Source organism: Buteo buteo, chromosome 2, assembly GCF_964188355.1.
Source record: "Buteo buteo chromosome 2, bButBut1.hap1.1, whole genome shotgun sequence".
Lineage (NCBI taxonomy): Eukaryota > Metazoa > Chordata > Aves > Accipitriformes > Accipitridae > Buteo > Buteo buteo.
Genome location: NC_134172.1, coordinates 56,800,792 through 56,825,003, shown reverse-complemented (window position 1 = coordinate 56,825,003; position 24,212 = coordinate 56,800,792). Strand labels below are relative to the sequence as shown.

The following is a 24,212-nucleotide window of genomic DNA, read 5'->3' as shown; positions in this document are numbered from 1 at the left end:
AAGTATCTTCATTTTCATCTCTGCAAGCTCAAATCAGAGAAGTTTTTGTTGTCTTTTTACTGTCCCGTCTCCCCAAAGCAGAATAGTGACTTGCTCAACAAGGTGGCATACAGACCACCAGTATTCAAAGACCAAGAACGTTCAACTCGTTGCACAGTGTATGTAAAAATCTAAACCACTGTCATAACTAGGGAAGGGATGGCTCTTATATACGTTATTTTGCATCTAAGAAAAATCCCATGGAATGAGAAAAATTGTCATTTCACAATAAGGATATTGCATTACAGGAAGCTTCTTGTAAATAGGAGGTGAACAGGTAAAAAAATCTTTTTTTAGAATGACTGGAATCAGTGAGCAGCATTTTAATTAAGCCCATCTCATTTTTTAAAATCTGTAATTTTTAGCTCAGAATAAATGGATCTGCAAGATTACTTTGGATAACAACCCTATCTTTTCTGGTTTTGGGTTTTTTTGTTTGGTTGGGGGTTTTTTTCCCTTTTATTTAAAGTAAGTTTTGAGGGACTAAAGTAAGTTTTGAGGGACTAAAGACGCACTCTTGAGGCTCAGGAAATAGAAACCATTAAACCCCCAAATAAATAACCATAGGGAAGAGACATCCCTATAATTTGTATTTATTTCTGAATCGTCACAAAGGTCAAGTTATTTGCTTCTATACAAAAGAAATATTCCAGAATGTGGAGAAGTGCCAGATATTGTCAAGCCTTAAGCAAGCAGTAGAGCTTTGTTGTACGACAATACTCTCAAAAATTAAAGAACAACAGAAATCAAAATTTCCTTCTGCACTGCAAGTATAAAAACCTGTTGCTAATTAACTTCTACAAACAAGGTTCTGAAGATGTCATCGTTTTCACCTTAAAGCTCACCAAAACTTAAAGCTCAGAAAAACTCTGCAGAGCACAAGCATTTAACTGTTAATGTATCTTTCCTGTGGAAAGATATTCACCCGAATACCTGCATTTTGAACTTTAAGATTTCTATTGAGACTACATGCTCTATTGACACCGGACAGTTTTGTAAATTATGTTATCAGAAAAAGTTGGCATGAGGGAATTAGTGTGCAACAGCGGGACTGCCAAGTTGAAGCAAGAAGAAATGTAAGAGCAAAATAAGTATATGAATGGAGTAAATGAAATTTGTTTTTCTATTCCTGGTACCTGCATGATTGCATGTATACTACGGGAGGCAGAGAAAGCTTAGAAATTCACGACATGTTGCTGCCACAATTGCAACAAAGTGGGTGAAAATATAATCAGTCCAAGGTTCTAGTTTTCCTACAGGACACAGGGAGTGCTACTTCTTGCTTATGGCACAACAAGCTGTAGATGCCCAGTTCAAAAACAAACCAAACCAAAAATCCCACTAGACTTTAACTAAAGCAAGTCACATCAGCAATCATTCTATTCAACTAGAGGAAAACATGGTGGGTTTTGTTTTGGTTTGGTTTTTTATAGGTGCAAAAGAATAAGATTAATCTCTTAGTGCTTCTGTCACCCTATTTATTTTACTGGGGGATTTAAAAGATTGCTTTAAAGAAGTGGAAACCATTAACCTGAAACGTATTATAGAACTGATTTTGATTTCCTCCATTTTATGGCATGAGGACCCTTAGGAAAACAGTAATAAAAACCAAAGGCACAACTACTAATAACAGTCTGCAGGTGCAGCAGACTATTTTGCCCCAGTAGTCTGAAAGTATCCATGAAGTTGAAATAATTTAAATCTCATGAAAAATACTCAGGAAAGAAACTAAGCTGAAGTGAGGAACAGAATCATAAACATCTATTTAATAAAAGATAACAAACACTAAACTTATGAAACAGGCAGACACAAACATGACAAATGAGATATAAAACCAAACATGAGAAGTACTTTAAAAGGTGCAATAATTTTGAGGAAAAAAAATGACTCAGTGAGAACAACGAACAAAACCAGGAAAAAAACCCCAGACAGATAGAAAGATGATAAAGACTTCAAGAGTTTATTGGAAGAAAAAAGCAGATATAATGGGATGGTGACAGAAATCTATTACAGTAGTAGCAACCAGTAATGGAAACAAAGCTGGATCATCCCTTCCCTCATGTGGTACAAGAATTTTTATGATCATTTAAAAGCAGTCATGAAAACAACCTACTAAAATCTGCTAAACAGTATGGACTTGTGCACTATGGCTACTGTTTCATTTGAATAGGTAGATACAGCACATCACTTTCTTCAGGACACAATAAGGGTTATTTTTGCTTCTGATTATGTGTCACGGTAAATGCTCCTTATAGATGAAATAAATTTGTTCTAAAAAGATGAAAAAACGGAACTTTTGCAATTAAAACACACACGCAATGTAATGTAACACAAGAGTTCTGTTAAAGGAAAAGAGGGAGAGAGAAACCAAAGCTAAATTACCTAACTAGCATATCTGTGAAGTACTATAGGAAAACAGCTTCATTTTTTTTAAAACCTGAAGGACTTTACTCAACTAGCTTCCAGCAACATCCTGAAAGGACTGAAGAAAGCCAGGTAGACTATACCATATGTGCTCTGTCAGCTTTATTAAGACAGACTACAGAAATGCACTTTGAAATAAAGCTCTAGCCCTGACTACCATCTACCTATATCTTGCCTTTTTCTGAGACAATATATGGAGGAAATTTGACTTAAAAAACCCCCACCAAAAAACAAACCAACACAAAACAAACTGTTTCACACATGAAACCCAAAGCCATAGAGACTCATGTGTGGCCACTCAAACAGCCAACTGAAGTCCAGAGGTCATTTTTAATCACAAAAATAGACTTATAAGACCAATTGGACTATTTGAAGTAGGTAAAGGTCTTTCCAGACACTTATTTGCAGAACTGAAATTTGATGAACTAATACTCTTGCTGCTTAGATTTCAGATACTCAACCACCTTCCTTTTGTAAGTATGAAATAGCAACACTAGATTTAGGTCAGATGTAAAGCTGCACAGCTGATGCATGTGTGGCCTCTAACATTTATTTTACTGCCTTGGCTGGAATTGGTTCCTAACACTTTTAAGGCTTGTGGAAAAATCTAGTCATTAGAAGATTTCAAACCAACAGCGTGGATTACTGTCTCTAAAGTAAAAAGAATATGTATTGCAAAGATTTCCTGCTTTCTGGTGATGGATAAGGGACCACAAAGAGTCACTAAGAAGAACAGATAAAGGCCGAGGCCCTTTGTTATCACCTTCTAGTGGTTTCACAATCTGAAGCTTTTCTGGCAGGTAGGAGCGACTGCTGATAGACATTCCTGAATATCCAGTGAATTCTGAAAATCTGGAGTGAGTTCCCAGTGACATGATGCTCTCTGTGGGGGTAACAGAACCACTACGGAGTTCGCCCTTTTCTGCCAGTTCCCGCAACTTCCTTTCCTGCTCTTCTTCGAAGAACTTGCGCTCCGAGAGGTAATTCTCCCGCCTGAGGGACAGCCTACGAAGGGCAGTCTCTAGGTCACTGGAGCCTGGAGTCCCCGGAGTTCCAGGCTTCTTCATCCTGTCTTCATTTCTAAAACATAACAGGGGACATATACACACATCCCCCGACAAAAAAAAAAAAAAAAAAAAAAAGCAGGGGGGGAAGAAAAAAAAATCTTAGAGATTCTCAAAACTGTCATGTGGAAGTTTTAAGTCATTCACCAAAACCTTTAAATTACTATGTCTGGGAACAACTTGCTACTCGTCCAGAGAGCTCAAAGACAAACACCAATATATTCTTTCTCTTTCATACAAAAACTGTTTTGAATGCTAGCTCCTGCCTGGAAACTCCTGGTTGGAAAAGCTACACTTTACTTAAGAGCTTCCTCCTACAAAGAGATGAGACATGTCTACTTGTTGTGTCTCTCTTATGGTTACACAAGCTCAGGTAAGCAGGCCACACCTTACAGGGCCAGCACTGCAAGATTACCATATTGAGTCACATATGCTGACAAATATTCATTGTTTTGAGATGTTAAGTCATTTTTACTAGAAAGTATACACAGCATATTGTGGAGCTGTATAGGGGGAAGAAACAAGTAGCTAGAAGAGCAAAGTTCTGATTGGTTTCACTCAAGTTTTCATATTAGGTAACCCCTCCACGCACACTTTATTTTTTTATTTTTAGGATCAGACGAGTTAGCTGTAGCTGCAACTTAGACCAGAACTCCCTGGCATTAATGTAAAATGGTGAAACTATAATTAAGTTTTAAGTGTTGACCCACAGTTGCAAAGACAAAGTGTGGTTTTACATCATCTGGTGATGCTGCATCTCAGAGCAGGCTCGAGTTGCAGACACCGATACACAGTACTTTCAAAAAGCTTTCCTTTTTAAATGAATTTGAGTGCTCAAGAACTGTGAGCACCAAAGAGAGTAACTTTTGAAGATGCACAGCACTGTGTTAACTGCACAAGGTAAGACAAAAAGAGGAAAATAGAAACACTTTGCCTTTATGTTCAGAAACAAAGCAAAAGCAAAGGCCAGTGCTACAGTACTGACCCATTGTCAGAGGATTCTGTCTCTAAGATGATGCTATTGGTCTTGTTGTCTATCATAATGTTAGCGATTTCTCCCCCATAGAAACTGGAACGTGGAGTGCTGACACAGCTAGAAATGACTGAGTTCATAGCAGAGGACTGGTTAGAGCCTGGGATATTCATTGGTGATGGAGTCATGGATCTCTGCTTGACCACTTGGTTAACATTTCTCACCGTCTCGAAGACCCGCTTCTGATGACTGGTAAGACATACACACAGTTAATAATCACACAGTGCCTTCTTACCTTAAGAATGAACAGAGAAACAGGTAACAGTTTGTTAATGACCCCTCCTATTCACAGCTCCACCAACCACTTTGCCTTTATAGTTTCTGTAAAGTAGTATGCGTAGGGTCCCATACTTGCTACAGTCTGGCCATTACATTCAATCCATCAACATAATACTTCCATCATCCTAGAATATTTTAGACAGAACATTTGAGAATTATGTGCATGGACCCTCTCAAATATTAATAAAAATTAAGTGAAAGAGCATTTCAGTACATCAGCTAAAAACACCTTAAAGCCATTGTGTGGAAATGAGTTTTTAAAAAACAAAATTGATCTCCATTCAATTCTTAACTACAAACTGGCTAATCCATATTAAAAAATAATTTGAATTGACTCTACTGAGTATCTCTATGCTAGTAAGTCTTGTATCTTTTCTTTTTGAAACCAATTTCCACCCCCCTTAAATAGCATTTTAAAAAAAGAAGAAAAAAAATAATCAGAAATATAATGGACCAAGAGTCTAGAAAAAGGCTGTCAAGGCTGGAAACCTAATTTTACACCTACCTCTACAGTTCATTCTTTATCAGCATCGTCCTGATATCATAACAAACATTGTTCATCTGCTTCAAGATTAAGATCAGATGACACTTCAGCGGAAATTTCTTGACAAAATAAACTTGCCCTACATCATGCTACAGAATTGCCATTGCTGTTTTGTTTTACAGTTCAACAATGGCTGAACACAAGAATAGCACATCCCTTCCAGCTTAAAGGTAACACTGCCAGGGTATGACAATGACAGCATGCCTTATGCTACTTAATGTCATTCAAATGTCTTTCCTTCTGTCCATGAGTGCTCGACAGTTGTGTTCTTTGTGCGTAAACTCCAAGTCTATAGTTGTATATCTTTAAGAGGCTGAATCTAAGAGCATCTATCAGTAAACAGTCCCACAGTTACTGCTGCTGAGCAAATAAATAAAACCAAGACAAACCATTAAATCAAAAAAAGGCATCCTTCTTTGGTACACGCATAGCAATATAAAATACATTCTGAAGAAGTTAAACTATCCTGAAGTTAGATTACTCTGGAAGGACGAAAGGATCCTATGGGGTTTGAGCATGCTCACATCTTTCTGATCTTATATTTTTCTAATCAACATTTCACTCTGTCAAGACTATTTACAATTCTTGGCTCATGCTCAGAGAAGGTTTAAGTATATGTCAAGCTTTTTGTAAATATACTTAAAAGGTTTCTTGAAAGTGGCTACTGTACCTTCCCTGACTGTCCTTTCTTTGTAAACTGCTTCTCTAACAGACCATCTAAGTAGGATTAACTTGTTTCAAATTAACCAGTTCACGTTTGGTACAAATAGGTGAGATAAACCTATTGGAGTACACGTGCAACTAGTGTCAGTAAGGCCATTTCTGCCAAGCTGTATCTATCTATAGCTTTTGGACTGTCACAAGTGCTTAACTTGTTTCAAACAACTCTCTTGTTTAATTCAAGAGAACTTTAGCACAGGTGTAATAGGCATCACACTGTAAGTACCCAACCACTCTAAATCCCTTTCCGCACTGATGTTCTCCATCTAAAAACTGGATTAGACCAATAATTATCTGGTAAGTTCTGTTATAAAACCTGAAGAATGAACCTGAGGAATTGAACTCATCCCCTAATCATTAACTGAAGAAACCTAACATGGTAACGCACAAGAAAACATCCCTTTTCTCATTCTCAGCACTCAAGAATGAGAACAAAAAGTTCATTAAGACAAGGCTAAACCTATATATAAGTGTTTTCTTTTGGTAGCTTTACCAGAATATGTAACCACTCCAATAACCAGACAATTTATTTTCCTTTGTCTCTGTCATTCATACTCTGCCAGAAATATTTCTTTCTAAATCCCTAGCTCAACTATTTTCTGTCTTTTCCTTTCTCATCAAATAATAATTAACTTCAGATATAATCAATCACTTAGGAACCAATTCTTTTCAGTCGTACGCCAAGTCAGGAGAGTCGGGTTCATCTAAATGCAGTTCTTTCCTCATTGACCCTTCTATCTCTGCTGCCAAAGAATCCTGTTAAAAATAAGCACAAAAGAAAAACAAGTATCATAGTATTAATAAGTTGCGATTGCAGAAAATAATTAATAACTTATGTAAAATAATTATAGCTAATAAGATGCCATTCTAGAAAAGAGAAAGGTTTAAAATTGAAAACTGACTGGAAAGCTTGAAGACTAACGAATATATCTCAATCACTGACAAATTACGGCTTAGCTTCATACTGTTACAGTACTTGCCATCATATAACATCTGTCACACCCTAAAAAAACATCACAGGCAACAACAGAATTCACATGCCCTAACTTCCCAGACTAAATTCCTTACTCGGTAACACCCACCTTTCATGTATAAAGTTTTGCTTAACTTTTTTTCATTTAAACTAAACAGAAAACACTCTTCCTTTTCACAACATTACCCACCCACCCACAAATAAGACATGGTTCTTGGTATAAAGCATTATATACTTCCCCCAAAGGATTAAAGGTGACAGGCTATCTATTTTCCAGTGCTGGTCTGTAAGTCTTACTGTCTAAATGCAGTTAAGTGCAGGTCTAAGTATCAAAGATTCACAAATCTAAATGATCTTTGGTCCCATGATTCAACATTTGAAAATAATTTTTATACAAAACACATAAACCCATCTCAGCACAAGCATGCTTTTCACAGCTTTCAACTGTATTTGTGCAAGTACAACTTGTATTATTAAATCTCTGCACTTTAAATTGGCCTATGTTCAGTCTCAGAAGGGAACACAAAAAGGCAAGTTAAACCTTTGTTGACAATTTACTTTCTGTGAGCACAAATATCTATGTTCCTCCTCAGCAGTTAAGATGAGACATGGCTAAAGACAAGGAGGGCCAGACTCTGCTGCTTGATTACATTAATGTAACTCAAAAGAAACTTCACTGATATCATTGCTCTCAGAAGTAATGGAATTATTCTACGAATACATAAGCAAGCAGAGCCAGGCACTGAACTTACCTACACATTCTTATCCACTCTTTTTTTCCTCATTTGGCTGAGGGTACTGCATATTCCCCACGCTTTAAATGTACAAATATCATAATCAAATGAAACCAGGTAAACGAAGTTGATAACACTAGTGACACTGCCATAATTGATGTTGCCATAATACATGTTAGCAACAAATATTCTTTTAACGATCCACTGAATTTTCAGTGGCCCTAAACCAAGAAAATATGTGTAACTTATTCAAGTACTGAACTAGAATGTATATCACAAGTGCCTAGAAGGATACCATGTTGGAAAAACATTAGTTATGTTATTCGTTTGAAGAAAAACAGGAAGCTCCAACTGAAAATCAGCCACCACAGTACAGGAGATGCATAACAAAGATGTATAGAACTGTGTAACAACCTGTTAATGCTACCCATGATTCACAGCATAAGCACAGCCAGCTGCAGGTTGTATATAAGACTGCAGCAAAAACAAGTAACTGCATAGCACCACTGTTTCAGAACCAGGTATGCAAAGTTGATCCCTCAGGTATCCTTTAACACTGTATAAATACACATTTCACCCATGCTCATGTCTGGCCTAGCATCCTATCCCTGAAGCTGGAAGTCAGATACAAATACATTTCCTTTGGTTGGTTGTTTTCTGGTGTGTGCAGGTTTTTTCTTAAATCTGCTTACCATAGGGAAGAGACCGAGAGAGTGGTACCGACGTGATATGGCATTCGGCATGGTCTTGTTCCTTAGGTTTTTCAGCTCTTCTTGTGCCTCATGAAGCATTTCCATGCACTCTGCATATTTGTCTTCCAGCTCTCGCAACTGTAACATATAGAAAGCAATCCAAGACCTTATGGGCTGCACTATCATCACAAAAAGCCTGCAAATTCTTCTAACACTGGTAAAGGATAATGGTGTAGGGAATAATATTCCACTTCAAAGGAACAAAACTTCAACGAGTGAATATCATTGAAAATCATTAATAACACGGATTAGTAAGGTGGGGGAGGGAGATGACACACTATGTGGGAAGGAACCGTTTGCTCCATTTCCTACCCTACATATCTACATGAAACCACTGTCAAGGAGAAGATACAGAGCTAAAAGTACCTTTAGTTTCATCAGGTATAGTGCCTAATCAGTGCCATGATGACCACAGTGGCAAACAGCATGGGAAAAGGACAAGACATTTCACAGTGTTCCAAGGGCCTTAGTAAATTTAAAACCAAGACTTACTTACGTACATATACATATAACCTCCAACAGCCTAAGACCATGCCTTATTTTTAGCTTGACTTTCTCAGGAAATGTATCTTATGCAATCACCCTGTCTGCAGATGTCTGTGTACCCTCACATTTGGAGTTCATCAGCCACTGCAACCAAGTTTGGTAAAGGGGCAGAAGTCTGAAATACTACATTCCTGTTAATGTCTTTCCTAAGAAAGGGATGAAGAAGCATGAGCTGAATCTTTGTGGAGCACCACAGGTACAAAAGGTCCATCAGCAAGAAAAGCTTCTACAAGCATTCCCACCTTCAAGACCAAGTAGTCCAAGTACAAGACACATCCTAAGGGGATAAAGCTTCATTCATTCTATTTTGTCCATTTTGTTCATGTGACTGTAGCACCCAGAAGACAGCCAGCAATCCTAGACTGCCTTCGGTTTATTCACTGAACAAATACAGGACAAATGAGCTCTTCTATGTTGTCTCACTATTCAAAACAGGCTTACACTACCAGCCTACAGAAGTCAACCTCTAAAGGGGTTCCTATATAGCCCATAAGCCTCAGTTTTTAAAAACGTGTGCCAGTTGAAGGAGGAGAGAACAGGAAGGAAAAGGTTTTGAACCCTACCAGGAACATAAATGTTCCTTCATTCCATATACACAGGCAAAATTATTTAATAGTTCGATCCAACTTAGACTAAAACTCTCATGGTAAAGTGAACAGCCATTACCTTACTACTAAATTATTGTAATACTAAGTAATGTACTCACCTCTGCTGTGAGCTGTCTCTGGGCATCTTTAGCTGCTCCCAAATGCTGGACAAGCTCCTCATTTTCAACTGCACACTAAAATATGCCAAAAAATGTTAGAAATACTGTGATGTTTTGTCCTGTGATGATGATTGTATCCTATGCTACAGGTAAGTGGGAAAATCCTAATTTTTCTTAAGACCCTCTCTGCAGCAATACTAGCCCACACATGCTAAAATGTTAACACAAGAACACTCAACATCAGTCTGTGTCCTGCTAAATGAACCTCCAAAACCCTAAAATCAATGAGCATGTGCCCACTCAAATACTTGCACTGACATTCTTGTCTTACCAAAGTAATTAAATTTAGTGCAGAATTTAACATCTAATATTTAAAATAAATTTAACTATTGTATTTTATATATTATATATGTTTCTTTTGATGTTTTCTAGTCAAGTATGCTAGATATTAAACATCAAACAAGGTCACCCAGATAAGGAGGGTGGAAAATTTCCTTTAGGCTCGAGTGTACAGAGGATTGTAACTTATCCTCCAGCTACAATAGTGGCAAATCACAACAGTAGTCTTGCAACTGGATTCCTTACAGCTTTTGCCTTTTTCTGCAGATCGACTATCTGAGAGAGAAGATGGGTGATTTCTTCTTGCTGCCGGGCAGCATCTTCAGTTTTCTTTGCTAACTCTTCGGAGATATTGGCAATCTGTATGTTTGCATCCCCTTTAAGATAAACAATTACAGTTAACATCACAAACCCAAAAGCAGAACAGTAAGCAGAAATGTGTTCTTTTGGAACATCACTTGATTCAGCAAAATCCTGCCCCAATACACAGCAAGGTATTTTTGAAAAACAACAGGACACAAAACCTGAAAGACACAAAGTACTCATGCTGCAAAGGAGATCGTGCTTTCCCTTTACACTAATATTTTCAATGCAAAGCTATTTTGCAACTGAGAAAGATTTAGCTTACAGTCAAAATTTCTGCTATGAAATTTCAGCCAGAAGTTTTCGCCTTGCAACCATTTATATAAGGAAAATAAGTACCACAAAAAGAAATGACTGACTGATCTGATTCGGTTTTCTTTTTCTTTTTTTTTATTTTTTTGCCTGAACAATCTCGAATGAGAAGTGAAAAGAAATAGGGACATACTTAGCTCTTTTACACAGTCATTGACAAGCTGTTGTTCTTTCTCTTCGTAAGTAATTGTTTCAGTCTTCAGCTGACAGGCCTATTGAAGAAATCCACACCAAATATGCCACATTAGCACCTTTGTTCTTTGCCAGTCTGTTGCTGCATTTCCATCTGCTTCAGAAAGATGAACTTTTCTAATCACTCCTCCAGGAAGACAGTGAGAAACTACAGTTTTTGCCTGCCCTCCCTCATGTTCTGGAAAAAGGGGCCTGGTGAACATTCAGCAGAGCCATTACTGCATGGAGAAACTTGCATCAGTATCACCATAGCCCCACTAGATGTCACCTGCGTATTTTGCACTAAAAATAACAAACAAAAAAAAAGCCCTGAACATACAAAAGACTAGTATGCAGAGCTTGATCTGGTCACCTGAACAAAGCTAGTTATCACCACAAACTAATTAAACGCTTGGTTTAAATAACTGAATTAAAAATTCAAGTATTTAAAAAACATTCAGCTGGTATTTGAAAAGTTCTGGCACTGTAACCATATACCGCCCACAAAACCTTAGTGCCACCTCCTTCCCTGCTTTGTCTTTTCCCCTCCGGTCCTAGGAGTGCCAAGAGGAGCGTGGCTACGCCCAGCTGGTTCTGTCTGGCACCATCTCGGTGGGTCTGTAACCTGTTCCCAATGCTGGGGGCAGGCACAGACACCCACAGGCTGCATCTGTAGAGAACTGCCTAGCTCAGAGGTTTCAGATTTGGCTCCATGCTGTGCCTCGCTGGCGCAGACTGCACCTCCCTGGAAGGGAAGCCAGTGCTACGTGGGGTTCTCCTATCAGCTCCAAGGCAGTGGTGCTCTCAGTTCTAACCCTACCTTCATTATTCTCAAACCACCTATTGCTCATCTTCCTTGCGTGCCTTCTCCATAAAGACTACAGCACATTCTATTACATGATGTCTTGTCCAAAGATGTGACACTACCTATTTGCAACGGGCCCTGCATTTGCAGTAGAAAATGGTAATGATACTCTGTTTTCATACATTCATTCTTAGCTCAGGAGTATTTCTTCTGCTATACTCTGCTACACGTTTGCAAAATGGTAATATGCTCCCAAAGTTTAAAAGTTGCATTGGATATTGAATTATGAAGTGTTATTTCTGACAGACAGGGAAGAGTAAATAAACTTTTAAAAACTGTGTTGTCTGTGAAACAAACGGAATATTATCAGAAATAAAAGGCAAGAAAACCATGTTCAACTTAAAGTATTAACAGCCTGAATTCAGACACAAATTGAAGATACTTGACGTGAATTTAGGCTAGCAATTTTTATTTTGACAGACACTTAATTTGTACCAGAGAGACCTTGCCAGCCTACAAACTTTAGATGTGCAGCTAAAGTCACCCACATCTACCAGGCCAGCCCTTTAAGACCTGTTTCAAAGTGCAGTGCTGGACTCCAAAACCTGCCCATGCTCCTGCACATTTTCTTTTGGCCAGGAAACTGCTTTGCATGTGGCTTCCATGCTTCAGCCTTTCCTTCATTTAGAAGGATAAAGGATGGTGATTAAACAAATACAAAGACATTTGTGTCCCATCTAGAACTATATACTCTTAATTAGACTCTCTCAACTTCTAATACATGCTTCTCAGTACCTGTGTTCTGGCATTTAAATGAACAACTGTATTAAGCAAAACACAAAGGGAGCAATTTCACCTCAGATCTAAGCACAACATTCTCCTCTTCAAGGTCCTTGAGTTTCTTTTGAAGAGAATCCAAATGAAAGTAGTTCTGGACAGAGGAGGAAGATTCATTCCTCTTCAGCCTTGTAACGGAAACAACAGTTTTAACTCATTTTTACTTGTAGTATGGCCAATCTCACAGAAGAATAGACTGAGCAGAAGTCTCATAATCAGCCAGAGCCACATGAAATACATGTGGCTTGTTCATGCCAGTATGTTTGAGCAGCCATGTATTTGCAGTGATTTTTAAAAGAACATTTTAAAAATTTATTTATTATTCCACACATTTCCTATGGAAAAGTTACTCAGCCAAGGCTATGAGAAAGGAAACCACCTTACTACAGGGAGCAACCCAACAGCTTCCTGATGAATACTGCACATACTTCACCAGAATGCAGCAATAACTTCGCAAGCAAGGGCAGACAGCCCCTCAGAGCCTGTGAAGCTGTTCAGCCAAATAATTGCCTGGAACCCACACTATAAGCCATGCTTTATTTCCTTTCCTCTGCTTGGAATTTTTCCATAGTGCCTTCATGTCCTTCCAGCACAAAGGTCACACACGTAGCATGTTCTAGTTCAGCATGCAAAGGTATGTGGTATAGTAAGGTACTGTAAGTGGGACCTACGTTTGCCTAGCCACCACAGTGACCTAGTTCCTCTGAAAGTCAGAGCACTGCATCAGCAGTCTCCCTATGTACTGTCCCCTCCTGACTCTTGTTGCCACCCGGATAGCCAGCTGGTCCAGTGCAAATTCTTCCAGCTGGTGCCATGCACCAAGTTCAGAGTCCCATTTATAGTTCCAGCCGATACAAGGACCGTTTTACTACTTTTCAAAGCTATTAAATTATCCAAACTACCCATGCTTAGTACCAGATGAAGGCTCAACATTGTAATCAATTAACTTACGGGGTGGAACAGACAGACTCCGGCTCACTTTCTTCAGCAGCGCTGGTATAGAACTGGAGCAGCTCATCTTTCATGGAGAGCTCATGCCGCAACTGAGAAACCTGCGCAAAGAAAGAGCTTGCAGATCAGTAAGTTGATTTTCTAGGCACGTTCTTAAGTAAACCCACTAAAGGGGGCTCCTAAAGGAACAAAAAGTCAAAACTGGGTGGTTAAGGTACCCTGTAATTATGAGCTCCACAAACTTAATCTTGGTTAATTTATATTGCTCTTCTCCAACAAAAGGGTTAAAAGCCCAATTACACAGTAGCACTTACACCACTTCACAACTGAAATTTAAGACCCCAGTGGCAAGAGATTAATTTTTATTTGCCTTGCATAGTTATAAATAGCATAACTGATCAGACAGATCTGTTTCCTTCCACTTGTACTGCAAGACTTGGCCCTCAGTTTTCACTTTCCAATGCACAAATTGCAGAGCACATCTCTTTTGTTAGATTTCTGCTTTTTGTATTGTAGTCATATTTGTATTTGTAGTTATTACTGGCAAAAAAAACCCCCAGAGACTATCAATAAAATAGATTTAAGATGCATTTTCATCAAACAAAAAGCAGACTGAATGCAATAAAGCACTTACACTGTGCAGAATTTTAAGCAAACAAGGTCATTTACTTTCCTAAGGGTATTCTGTGTAATCAGATGTGCTAAGGCACCAAGTCCTCCTGACACATGGGTTCTGAAATGCAAGGCAGGGGGGAGGGGGGAAGGATAAAACCAACCAACCACCCATGAAACAAAATCCACGCATTAATTCTGGGAGGTTCACTTTCCGCATCTCAGGAAGAGCCAAAAAGCTGAGCCAAAAATAACAATTTACTTCCCTCCAGCACATTATGGCTTAGCCTCTTTAAGCAGAAAGGATTCAGATATTGTCAGTGGGTGGGCACTAGATCATCTCCAGCATCCTGGAGGGTGAACAGCCAGAAAGGGTGACCTTTTAATGGAACAGGACCAGAAGCAATGGGCACAAACTGAAACATAGGAGGTTCCTCCTGAACATTGTATAACTCCTTCCTTGTGAGGGTGACGGAGCACTGGCACAGGTTGCCCGGAAAGGTTGTGGAGTCTCCATCGTTGGAGATATTCAAACACTGTCTGGACATGGTCCTGGGCAACCGGCTGTAAGTGACCCTGCTTGAGAAGAGGGTGTGCACAAGATGACATCCAGAAATCCCTTCCAACCTGAATCATGCTGTGAAATGTGAAAAAAACTCACTGCAGTAACTTCCAGCAACACCTCTCTTTAAGATAGCATTTTGTGGTGTGTTGACCCCGGCCAGTAACTAAGCGTCCACCAGCTGAGCACGTACTCTGCCCCACAACCCCCACAGGATGGGGGAGAGAATCAGAAGCACAAAAGCAAGAAAAACTCAAGGGCTGAGATAAAGACGGTTTAATAAGTGAAGCAAAGTTTCCCATGCAAGCAAAGCAAAACAAGGAATTTATTCACTATTTTCTATCAGCAGGCGGATGTTCAGCCGCTTGTGGAAAGCAGGGCCTTGGCACACATAATTGATACTTATGAAGACAAATGCCATAATCATGAATGTCCCAGCTTCTTCCTCCTTGCCCTGAGCTTTTATTGTTGAGCATAACAACATAAGGTATAGAATATCACTTTGGTCAGTTCAGGTCAGCTCTTCCAGCTATGCCCCCTCCCAACATCTTGCACAGATCAGAGGCAGAGTGGGGGGGCGGGGAGGGAGAAAAAAGAGCGCCTCAATGCTGTGAGCCCTTGCCCCACATGGGACAAGGCCCATGAGCTGTCACCATGCTTGGTTCCCAAGCCTTCATCTGTTCAGGCTTTTAATTCACTCCACTGCCCTGAAAGCTTCACTCAGCTTCAGAACTATGGCGTGAAATAGCTGCACCTACCTTAGAAATAATTCAAGGTAGAAGATAAAAGGATCCTCACACAGAGCACAACAGTTTAGAGACATGGGACTTAGCTCAGAGGAACAATCCTTACCAAATCACAAACAACCGTTTCAAGAGTCCAGCTGATAGTTCTCCTGACTGACAGCAGCTAAATGCTTAACAGATTGGAATTATTCGCTTAAAATGAAGACACCCAATTACACTTTATGTAAATAACATGCCTGCAAGTACCAAGCCAAAGAGCATTTCTATCTTTCCAACATTACCTTCTACTCTAATAGACCAAAACCAATGCTCCCTTTTTTAAGCTACCATTCCAGATTATGATTCAGATTTTCTTTTCCTCTCACTTTACACAGAACAAAATCAAACCTGGATTTCAAAACCAGCTATCATCAAAACACAAACTATGATATGTGACCTGGATTTAGAACAGGACTAGAGGGCTGTATTACTCAGATGTTACCACAGGTTTAAGGTGTGTTATTTGAGGACTGATGCTGTGTTTGAAGCGCTGCCTTTTTAGCTCCACAAACACATGATGAAGTCTGAAAATGAAAAAGAAGCTTAAACTGGGAAATTTAGAAAGATTAGGAGAAGCTAAAACCTAATGACCTATTCCATTCCAAACACAGTTCACATTGTGACAGTTTACATTGCTTTGATATTGAGCTCTAATTTCAAAGGAGACAACATTAAATTGTAGGTAGCACCATCCCAGCGAAAAGGGACATAGCTTGAGACTGGAGCTGCAGCATTCTTACTGAACATGGTAACACAACAGCAGGTAGACACACTGTACCTGGGAACTACAATTCTGCTGCTGTAAAGGCAGACACCCATCTCTGTAACCAAAACAATTTACAATTAAGAAAGTTTTCTCAATAATGTTTATGCTTTTAGTATATAATTCTGAAACAGTAAGTTGAGACTAAAGTGTTTGTGCACGCAGTATAGTGCTTGCTTCAGTGAACTCACCTTCTGTTCTCTTCTGTTCTGGAAAAGTTTCAGTTCCATCAGTTTTTTATTGAACACAATCACAGCCCCTACCTAAACCTAAACAGCACCTTACAATACAAACTCAAAAGACAAGAATCTAATGCATTTTGCACAGGACTATATTACTTTGACGTGTACCTATGAATGTGGCATGTTACGGACACAGAAAAAACTTGAGCTACTTAATGGCCAGAAGGTTCTGTCAGGACAAGTTTGTTAAGTCAAAGAGATGTAAAGCTAAATTATTCATACAGTGACACATACACCAATAAAACCTTAACTTTATACCACACACGAGAAAGAACTTGTCTATATATTACAGAAACCACAAATCCCCCAGACAAACCATTTTTAGAGTGTTTTTACAGAACTTAAGAAGTACCAAATAAATTCTCTTATCTCTTACCCTTAGAGACAGTTGTCTTGGTTACCACTCTGCTCAAATATTCAAAATTCAGCATTAATGGAAAATCTGAAACCTACCAAAGACAGATTTTCAACATATAAAAGTCTTATGACTTTAAAGCCTGATGAGCTCTGCCTCAAAAGGATCAATTTCTGAAGGAGTCAAAATGACTGTGTGAAAGACAGGTGTTGATAGAACATATGGCTCAACACAAAGCCACCTGGTAAGAAGCTTTTTTCTGGTGGCACTTTTCCTAATGCTGCTCCTGAGTCCCTCTAAATAAAAATAGACCTGGACAGAGGCAGCTCATCCCTATCCTCCACCTTCCTCAATCAAATCTTCCATTCTGGATGTATGGTATGAATGCACTGCCCTGCCCAGTCAGTATGCACATGCCTAGTAAATGCTGTCTTGACCAATGCACAAATAAATTGGTCTGCCACATGATGGGACTTGTGCAGCAAGCAACAGCACTCCTCTGGGACAGAAGAGAATTAGTTTTCTTTGCCAAAAAGGATAGGCCACACCAAAGGATATTATTTCTATGTGTGTACTCCACCACCATTTATTGCACATCTGGGATCCCTCCACCTACGCTTTATTCATGAGTCCATCTTAGATATAATTCAACACCTCACATGCCTGAGCAGTTTTATTATGAGCCATTTTTTAAGTTTTTAATCCACTGTGGTTCATTGTTCTCCTGCTCACCCTACAACTGTGAGATTTCTCTCTCTCTTGCTCAAAGCTACATATGGACGAGATCCACAAACCAAGGTCACTGTCCCAGAATAGGAGAAACAACATTTGCTCCTATGTCTGTTAGTAAGTCAGAGTTTAGTGACACTTGTAGTTACAGATAAAGAGCACTTTTAAAGCTTCCTGTATGGTTCCATCCAAGATATACCTATTAAGAATCTGCCAGTACCTATAGCACACTGCTCCCCATTCAGAGGAATACAGTAAGAAATAGCAGCTGTATAAATATTTGATTCAAAATTCAATGGTATCTGGAAGACATAAGGTGTTACTTGAAACAAGGTAAGTTTTCTGCTATGTTTTATACATCACACCAATGTGTGCACTCACAGCCCAGAAAGCCAACCATACCCTGGGCTGCATCAGAAGAAGCGTGGCCAGCAGGTTGAGGGAGGTGATTCTCCCCCGATACTTCACTCTGGTGAGCCCCCACCTGCAATACTGCGTCCAGCTCTGGGGTCCTCAGCACAGGAAAGACATGGACCTGTTGGAGCAGGTCCAGAAGAAGGCCACAAAGATGATCAGAGGGCTGGAGCACTTCCCCTATGAGGACAGGCTGAGAGAGTTGGGGTTGTTCAGCCTGGTAAAGAGAAGGCTCCAGGGAGACCTTATTGCAGCCTTTCAGTACTTAAAGGGGGCTTATAAGAAAGATGGGGACAGACTTTTTAGTAGGGCCTGTAGCAATAGGACAAAGGGTAATGGTTTTAAACTAAAAGAGGGTATGTTCAGACTAGATATAAGGAAAAACTTTTTATGATGAGGGTGGTGAAACACTGGCACAGGCTGCCCAGAGAGGTGGTAGATGCCCCATCCCTGGAATCATTCAACATCAGGTTGGACAGGGCTCTGAGCAACCTCATCTAGTTGAAGATGTCCCTGCTCATGGCTGGGAGGGTTGGACTGGATGACCAATGATCACATTTCTAAAAGCATACATGCTATAAAAGTGGCTGACCAAACTGCTACACCACAGATTAACCTGCTATGGACAGGATGCCCAAGAAAATCAAGTATGGACAAGGTGAAGCTAGAAGGACAGTTCTTCCCATCACTGCAGATACAGCACTCAGGCAGAAAAATCTTACCTCTTCCCTGATGTGTTCTACTTGCTCCTCCAGAAACTCATTTCTTTCTGTCAGTGATTTATTCTTCTTTAACAGTGACTGACCAATCCGAGCAGCTAATTCTAAGTCCCGTTCTTTCTGTGAAGCATTAAGAAAAGAAAGCTAATTTCAAATTTTTTGTTCACCAAAGGATCAGAGAGAGGTTAAGATTGTCATGAAAGGGAAGGAACAAGTACTTAAACAATAAAAAGACTTTCTTCTTCTGTAAGGGTTTGTTTGGTTGTTTTTTTGCCAATTTTCTTTTTCTATTCCTGCTTATGTTACACACACTTTATTCAGAAAAGACTGACCCATACAGAGTTATTGAACCATAAATGAAAGCACAGCTTCAACATCTACAGTAAAACAATGTAGGTGAAATCAAATCTGGTTCTCTATTACAGCTTTGAGAAACTACTGAGGGAAGCTATTCCATCACCTTGTTATACCATTTGCAGAATGCAATCACAAGAGCTTTAGAGGTTACATTTTAAAGAATTCGGAAGCACAGTAAAAATACAAAAGAACTTAGGCATTTCATAGCATTCTTCAGTTTCGACTTGCTCCACCTTGAATTAAGAGGCAGTAAACCGTGCAGGAGCCAAAGCCGATTCAGCAAAATGAAAAGTTCAGGTCCTATCCTCTTTGTGTACATACATCCATCAGTGCTTTCATACAAAACCAAATCCTAGCCCTTTCCTTTCTGCAGATGCCCAAATCTACATTAAGTGGTTACTTTCATGCCATGCTTGGCTCCTTCTTCCCATACTTGGCCCCTTCCTTCTTTACGGGAAATAACCCATCTAGACAGTTCACCACATGTACCAATAAACACTAGAAGCTTACCCTGTTGATGATATGTACCTATACATGTCTCAGCTTCTGCAAAGCTGAGATGTGGGACTGTAATCTGCCTGGGAAAGGATGATAAACCGCATAAAACTTTGTACCGTTCTTTAAGCATTCCTATTTATCATTTTCAACTACTAGATCTTTAAAACAGTGGGCAAATGGTGCTAAGGTTAACTCCCCACTTGCCTTTAGTTCAACACGATTTCAGGAAGAGTTTTCTCCCTGTCACTGAAAACAGTCTGGGGCTTATTTACTGCCCCTGACAGCCATCCAGATTTGATGACTAAAAGCTACCTTATGTCATGTATACCGTAATGTCAAAGCCCACAAAACCTATGGCTACTGATCACATGGACTTGAAGTCAATGAATTTGAATGAAGAGGCTTTCGTAGTGGAAAAAAAAAAGAAGTTATGTAATAAAAAGTAAATAAAAAGAGATATTATTGATCACTGCTGTATTTACAAATAGCATTTTCCAAATGGTTTCTGAAGGTCAGGCTTACATTTGCATTGAAAGCTACTAGCATTATCTGGCCATAAAATCTTTATATAATCTTATGTACAATCTTTCAGAACAATAGGTCCCACAAAGCTATCCAAAAAACATTTTGGTTTACATCTCAAGCCAATTTATTGTTCAGTCATTTGGCTCACTTCATAAATATGAAGTGGAAAAAAAATATATTGCTGCAGCTTTGACTCTACAGAGGAAGAGCTGTCTAGCAGCAAGCTTTCTAACCTCAACTTTGAGGAACGTAAGTGTATTTCCAGCCTCTTTAATTAACCTCTCTAGACTTCCTACACAATTTTTAGCAATTCAGCTCTAAATTTCAGTTTGGGGTCAGGCCTCTTACAGTGATAATGAACTGATTTATTACAGCAATGTGTAAAAAAAAAAAAAACCAAACCAAAAAAACCAAACAACCAAAAAACTGAAGCCGGACACATTTACACTATTATTAGAAAGGGATGAGAAAGTAGGTTCACAGAGGAATCTGCTCCTATTCTTACCACACACCTGGGCAGGCCTGGTGTCACTCCTTTTGCTTAGTTTCAGGGAAATTGGCACAGATTTTCAAAATATCTGCACACGTGTTGTTTTGAGATCTTCTCTTTCTTATCTCCCCCCAAAATGCTGCACCTTTCACCCTGCCAACTTTGTAGCACAATCATTTGAAGCTTGCCAACAAGACAGACAGACAAGGGGTAGCTTGGGGGGGGGTGTGGTTTCTCGGTTGTGTGTGTGAAGGTAGCAGAAGGGGTTAAACCTTAAATTCTGCAAACTGATGTAATCTCTTGTGATAACCACCATTTGGAGAACAGAGAAAGGAGCTGTAAGTGCATGTATGCCTAAGAACACAGTGACTCAATCAGAAATGATGGCCAAATAAAACAAAAAAGCTCACTGAAAGTATTTGTTTTACTGAAGTTTCACCTATTACATGCTCCCCTGTTCTTCCTTGGCTATCATCCAGAAAGGGAAGTACACCAGAAGCTTTAAAACAGTGGCTCAGCAAGTCCTTCTAGCATTGCTCCCATGAGTGCGATTTCTGCATCTATAGACATTTGGCTACATGGACTCAGGGGAGGAAACAGGTTGGCAGAATGCTACATTATTACTAGAAGGAGCCATGGAAACAAATGCAAATAAATCTCAGCCAAATAAGACAAAGGGAACAAGTCACAAACAGGTAACAGACTGTTACTACAAGTTAATGGATTACTCCAGGAAAAGTCTTTTAGGTAAAGCATCAATTTTAACTGATTTTTCACAGACAGCTGTTTAAACAAGTTCAACTCAAAGCACAAAATGCAGGGTTTTGCACTGCGATCAGATGTATCAAGCATAGGTGGGAGATGTCAGCATTCCCATGCTCATTTCCTAGCAGAATTAGATGAAGAATGGACCACTCAATGTATCTTGGCTAGACACACCCCATTTTTGACATTACTACTGCAATAAGCAAGAAAATAAATATGAAGGATTAAATTACACTCAGCCATGAACTAATACAATTTAACAGTTTTCACCTAAAGGAATTCCTCATACACATTATTTGGAAAATCACTGCTGAAGTTTACTGTAGAAAAGTTGCTAATTTCAGTCAAACAATTTATCATGATATTTATTGAACATCAGCATCGTAGCTTGAGAGTTGCTTTTTGACATTTCTTGAGTGCCAAGGATTACAGCAATAACAATTTACATAACAATGGTATTAAAAAAACAACCAACTAACCCAAACCAACAAAATTAAGGCAAGGAAGAAAAGGTTTGGATACAAATGGAGTATTAGATATATTCTAATTTTGTGTCTATGCACTTCTCTGGGAAGACATTATCTGAAATAATAATTATGCATACAAGACTATTTGTGAACTTTTTTTTTATTATTTTAAAAGAGAATAAATCCATCAATAATGATGCTATTAGCTTTACATGTACTGTAAAAATATGTGTCATTTTAAGATGATCCCCCCTGCCCCCTCCTCCTTCATTATGGCCCATGTTTGTCCAAGAGCAAGTTAAATGGCCTCAACTGAAAAATAAGCACAAGTAATGAATCCATATAACAGAGGTAAACAAATGACCCTTACTTAGAAAGAATATTTACCTTACCAATAAGATAAAGTGTCCATACACTCAGAGCACTTATTCCTCCTCACTGAAGGACAGTCTACCAACAGTCTTTAGTAGTGGTACCACGTAATTTCTGTACTACTTTCTCATACTGCGTATGGGTTCTTAAAGAGATGTAATACTTGCCTCTTCAAGAAGACGTGTAACAGCATCTATGTCATTGTATGTTTTAGTCATCTGGCCCACTCTTTCAGCACATAAAACTGTAAGGAAATAAAATAAAACATTAATCATATTGGCAATACTATTAAGGGGAAAATATCCTTGTAAGAGTTTAGGTTTGCATAAGTTTTCATCTTAAAACAAACTTCTGTCAATTTTTGGGTAAGTTTATCAAAAGCTAAAAAAAAAACCAAAACAAACAACACCCCAACTCAAAAATAATTAAAGGTTCAAGTTAAACTGAAAATACAAGTGTTTCTTTTTTGTAATGAGTATTTTCTTTTGTTATTGGCAGAACAAACAGTTAAAATGTTAAAACTTTCTTCTCTGAAGAGGAATCTTTTGAGTTTATGAAAAAAATAAACAAGGAAGAAGTGAAAACAGATGTTCTTAGATACCTAATTAGGATTCTATCATGTCACCTAGAGAGTTACTCCATGAATAAGCAACTCCAATACTGTTAGTAACACTGTTCAACACAGGATCTTTGTGTCATATTAAGTTGATAAGAACTGGGTTCTCTGGTATGAGACAGTAAAGTAAATACAAAATGCACACAAAATAAAAAACGATTCTTATAATATCCAGACCACACCCTAGTGGCCACAGTACACTCATTAAAAATATTTACTTAGACTGGATAAGATGATTAATCACTAAGGTGGAACCAGGAGTTTTGTTAGACTGAATAAAGTATGAGGAAGTTTAGTCTATCACCATAGGTGATCCTTTAAGGAGCTACACTGACTTATCCAGAAGTCTGCAAATTTTTGAAAAATCCACCAATAATCAGAGGAAACAACAGTGCTTTGTGCTCTACCCTTATATTCTTTTTATTTTCAGCTACACCTATTCCTCAAACCCTGTAATTCTGGAAAAAAGGGACTGTTAATGAAGTTGAGTTGATCATACAGACTACGGGTTATCAGGCTGCTGTAGCACAAATTGTTATTCAGGGGATTTACCCTTGACAATGTCAGTTAGAGCTCAGTTTGACAGGTTAGTTAATGTTGCTCTAGCGCACATGAAGGCTGGGGGCAGGGAGAGACAGATAAGGCCTAACAAGATTTAAATGGAGGGGGGAAAAAAAAAAAAGTGTATTGAGTACAGTAACGTCACCAGGAGACAGTTTGTCACATTAAGGAAACAACACTACCCAATTTATAAATATACAATCTACATATACATAAATATACAGTTGACCACCACTACAACACATCAATAATGTATCAAATACAATGGTACTTAGGTATCTTTCAAAATGTTGGAGGATTTTTTTCCATACCTAAACATCAGGAAGTTGCTTAAACTAGGGCAAGAAGTACAATCTGTTTGTTTATTTTCCTATTTCTCAAATTCTATTTTTAAGGATCAAATCCTGAAAATATTTACAATATTTGGTGACATCAGTAGTGCCAGTGAACTCCAAAGAATGCCATTCAAAAGTATTCGAAAGACAATGACACGTTGCTAAATAATTAAGTCTGAAAGTGGTAACAGTAAAAAGTTTACATTTCAAAGTAATAATTTGACAAACATTACATAGCAATATAAAGAATAACTATACCACTGCACAAGCAAAAATATAGTGCATCTGTAAATTACAAGCTATACTAGTCAAAGGCAGACTGATCAGGATTCCACAGGAAAAAAAAATTGAACTTGCAGAGAATATCAGCTATAATAAACAAAGGGGTTAAATAGAAGCTTTGCATAAAAGCTTCACATAAAGACAGATTGTGTCACATCCAGAAGACTATTC

At 38.7% G+C, this 24,212-nt stretch overlaps 1 protein-coding gene across 9 annotated transcripts in view; it reads right to left on the bottom strand.

The window, feature by feature from the left end:
- TRAK1 (trafficking kinesin protein 1) overlaps window positions 1–24,212 on the bottom strand; it is a 138,721-nt gene that overhangs the window by 18,011 nt on the left and 96,498 nt on the right. For 8 of the 9 annotated variants that reach the window (XM_075055656.1, XM_075055649.1, XM_075055666.1 and 5 more), the window contains exons 4-14: window positions 22,411–22,491; window positions 18,777–18,889; window positions 13,593–13,693; window positions 12,661–12,769; window positions 10,962–11,040; window positions 10,400–10,530; window positions 9,815–9,889; window positions 8,503–8,640; window positions 6,783–6,859; window positions 4,513–4,749; window positions 3,227–3,543 (exon numbers count right to left, since the gene is read on the bottom strand). In XM_075055656.1, the coding sequence (XP_074911757.1) occupies window positions 3,227–3,543; window positions 4,513–4,749; window positions 6,783–6,859; window positions 8,503–8,640; window positions 9,815–9,889; window positions 10,400–10,530; window positions 10,962–11,040; window positions 12,661–12,769; window positions 13,593–13,693; window positions 18,777–18,889; window positions 22,411–22,465 (1,432 nt within the window). In that variant the 5' untranslated portion in view covers window positions 22,466–22,491. Of the gene's footprint in view, window positions 1–1,983; window positions 3,544–4,512; window positions 4,750–6,782; window positions 6,860–8,502; window positions 8,641–9,814; window positions 9,890–10,399; window positions 10,531–10,961; window positions 11,041–12,660; window positions 12,770–13,592; window positions 13,694–18,776; window positions 18,890–22,410; window positions 22,492–24,212 lie in introns of those variants that run through there. The other variant, XM_075055700.1, reaches the window with a different exon arrangement.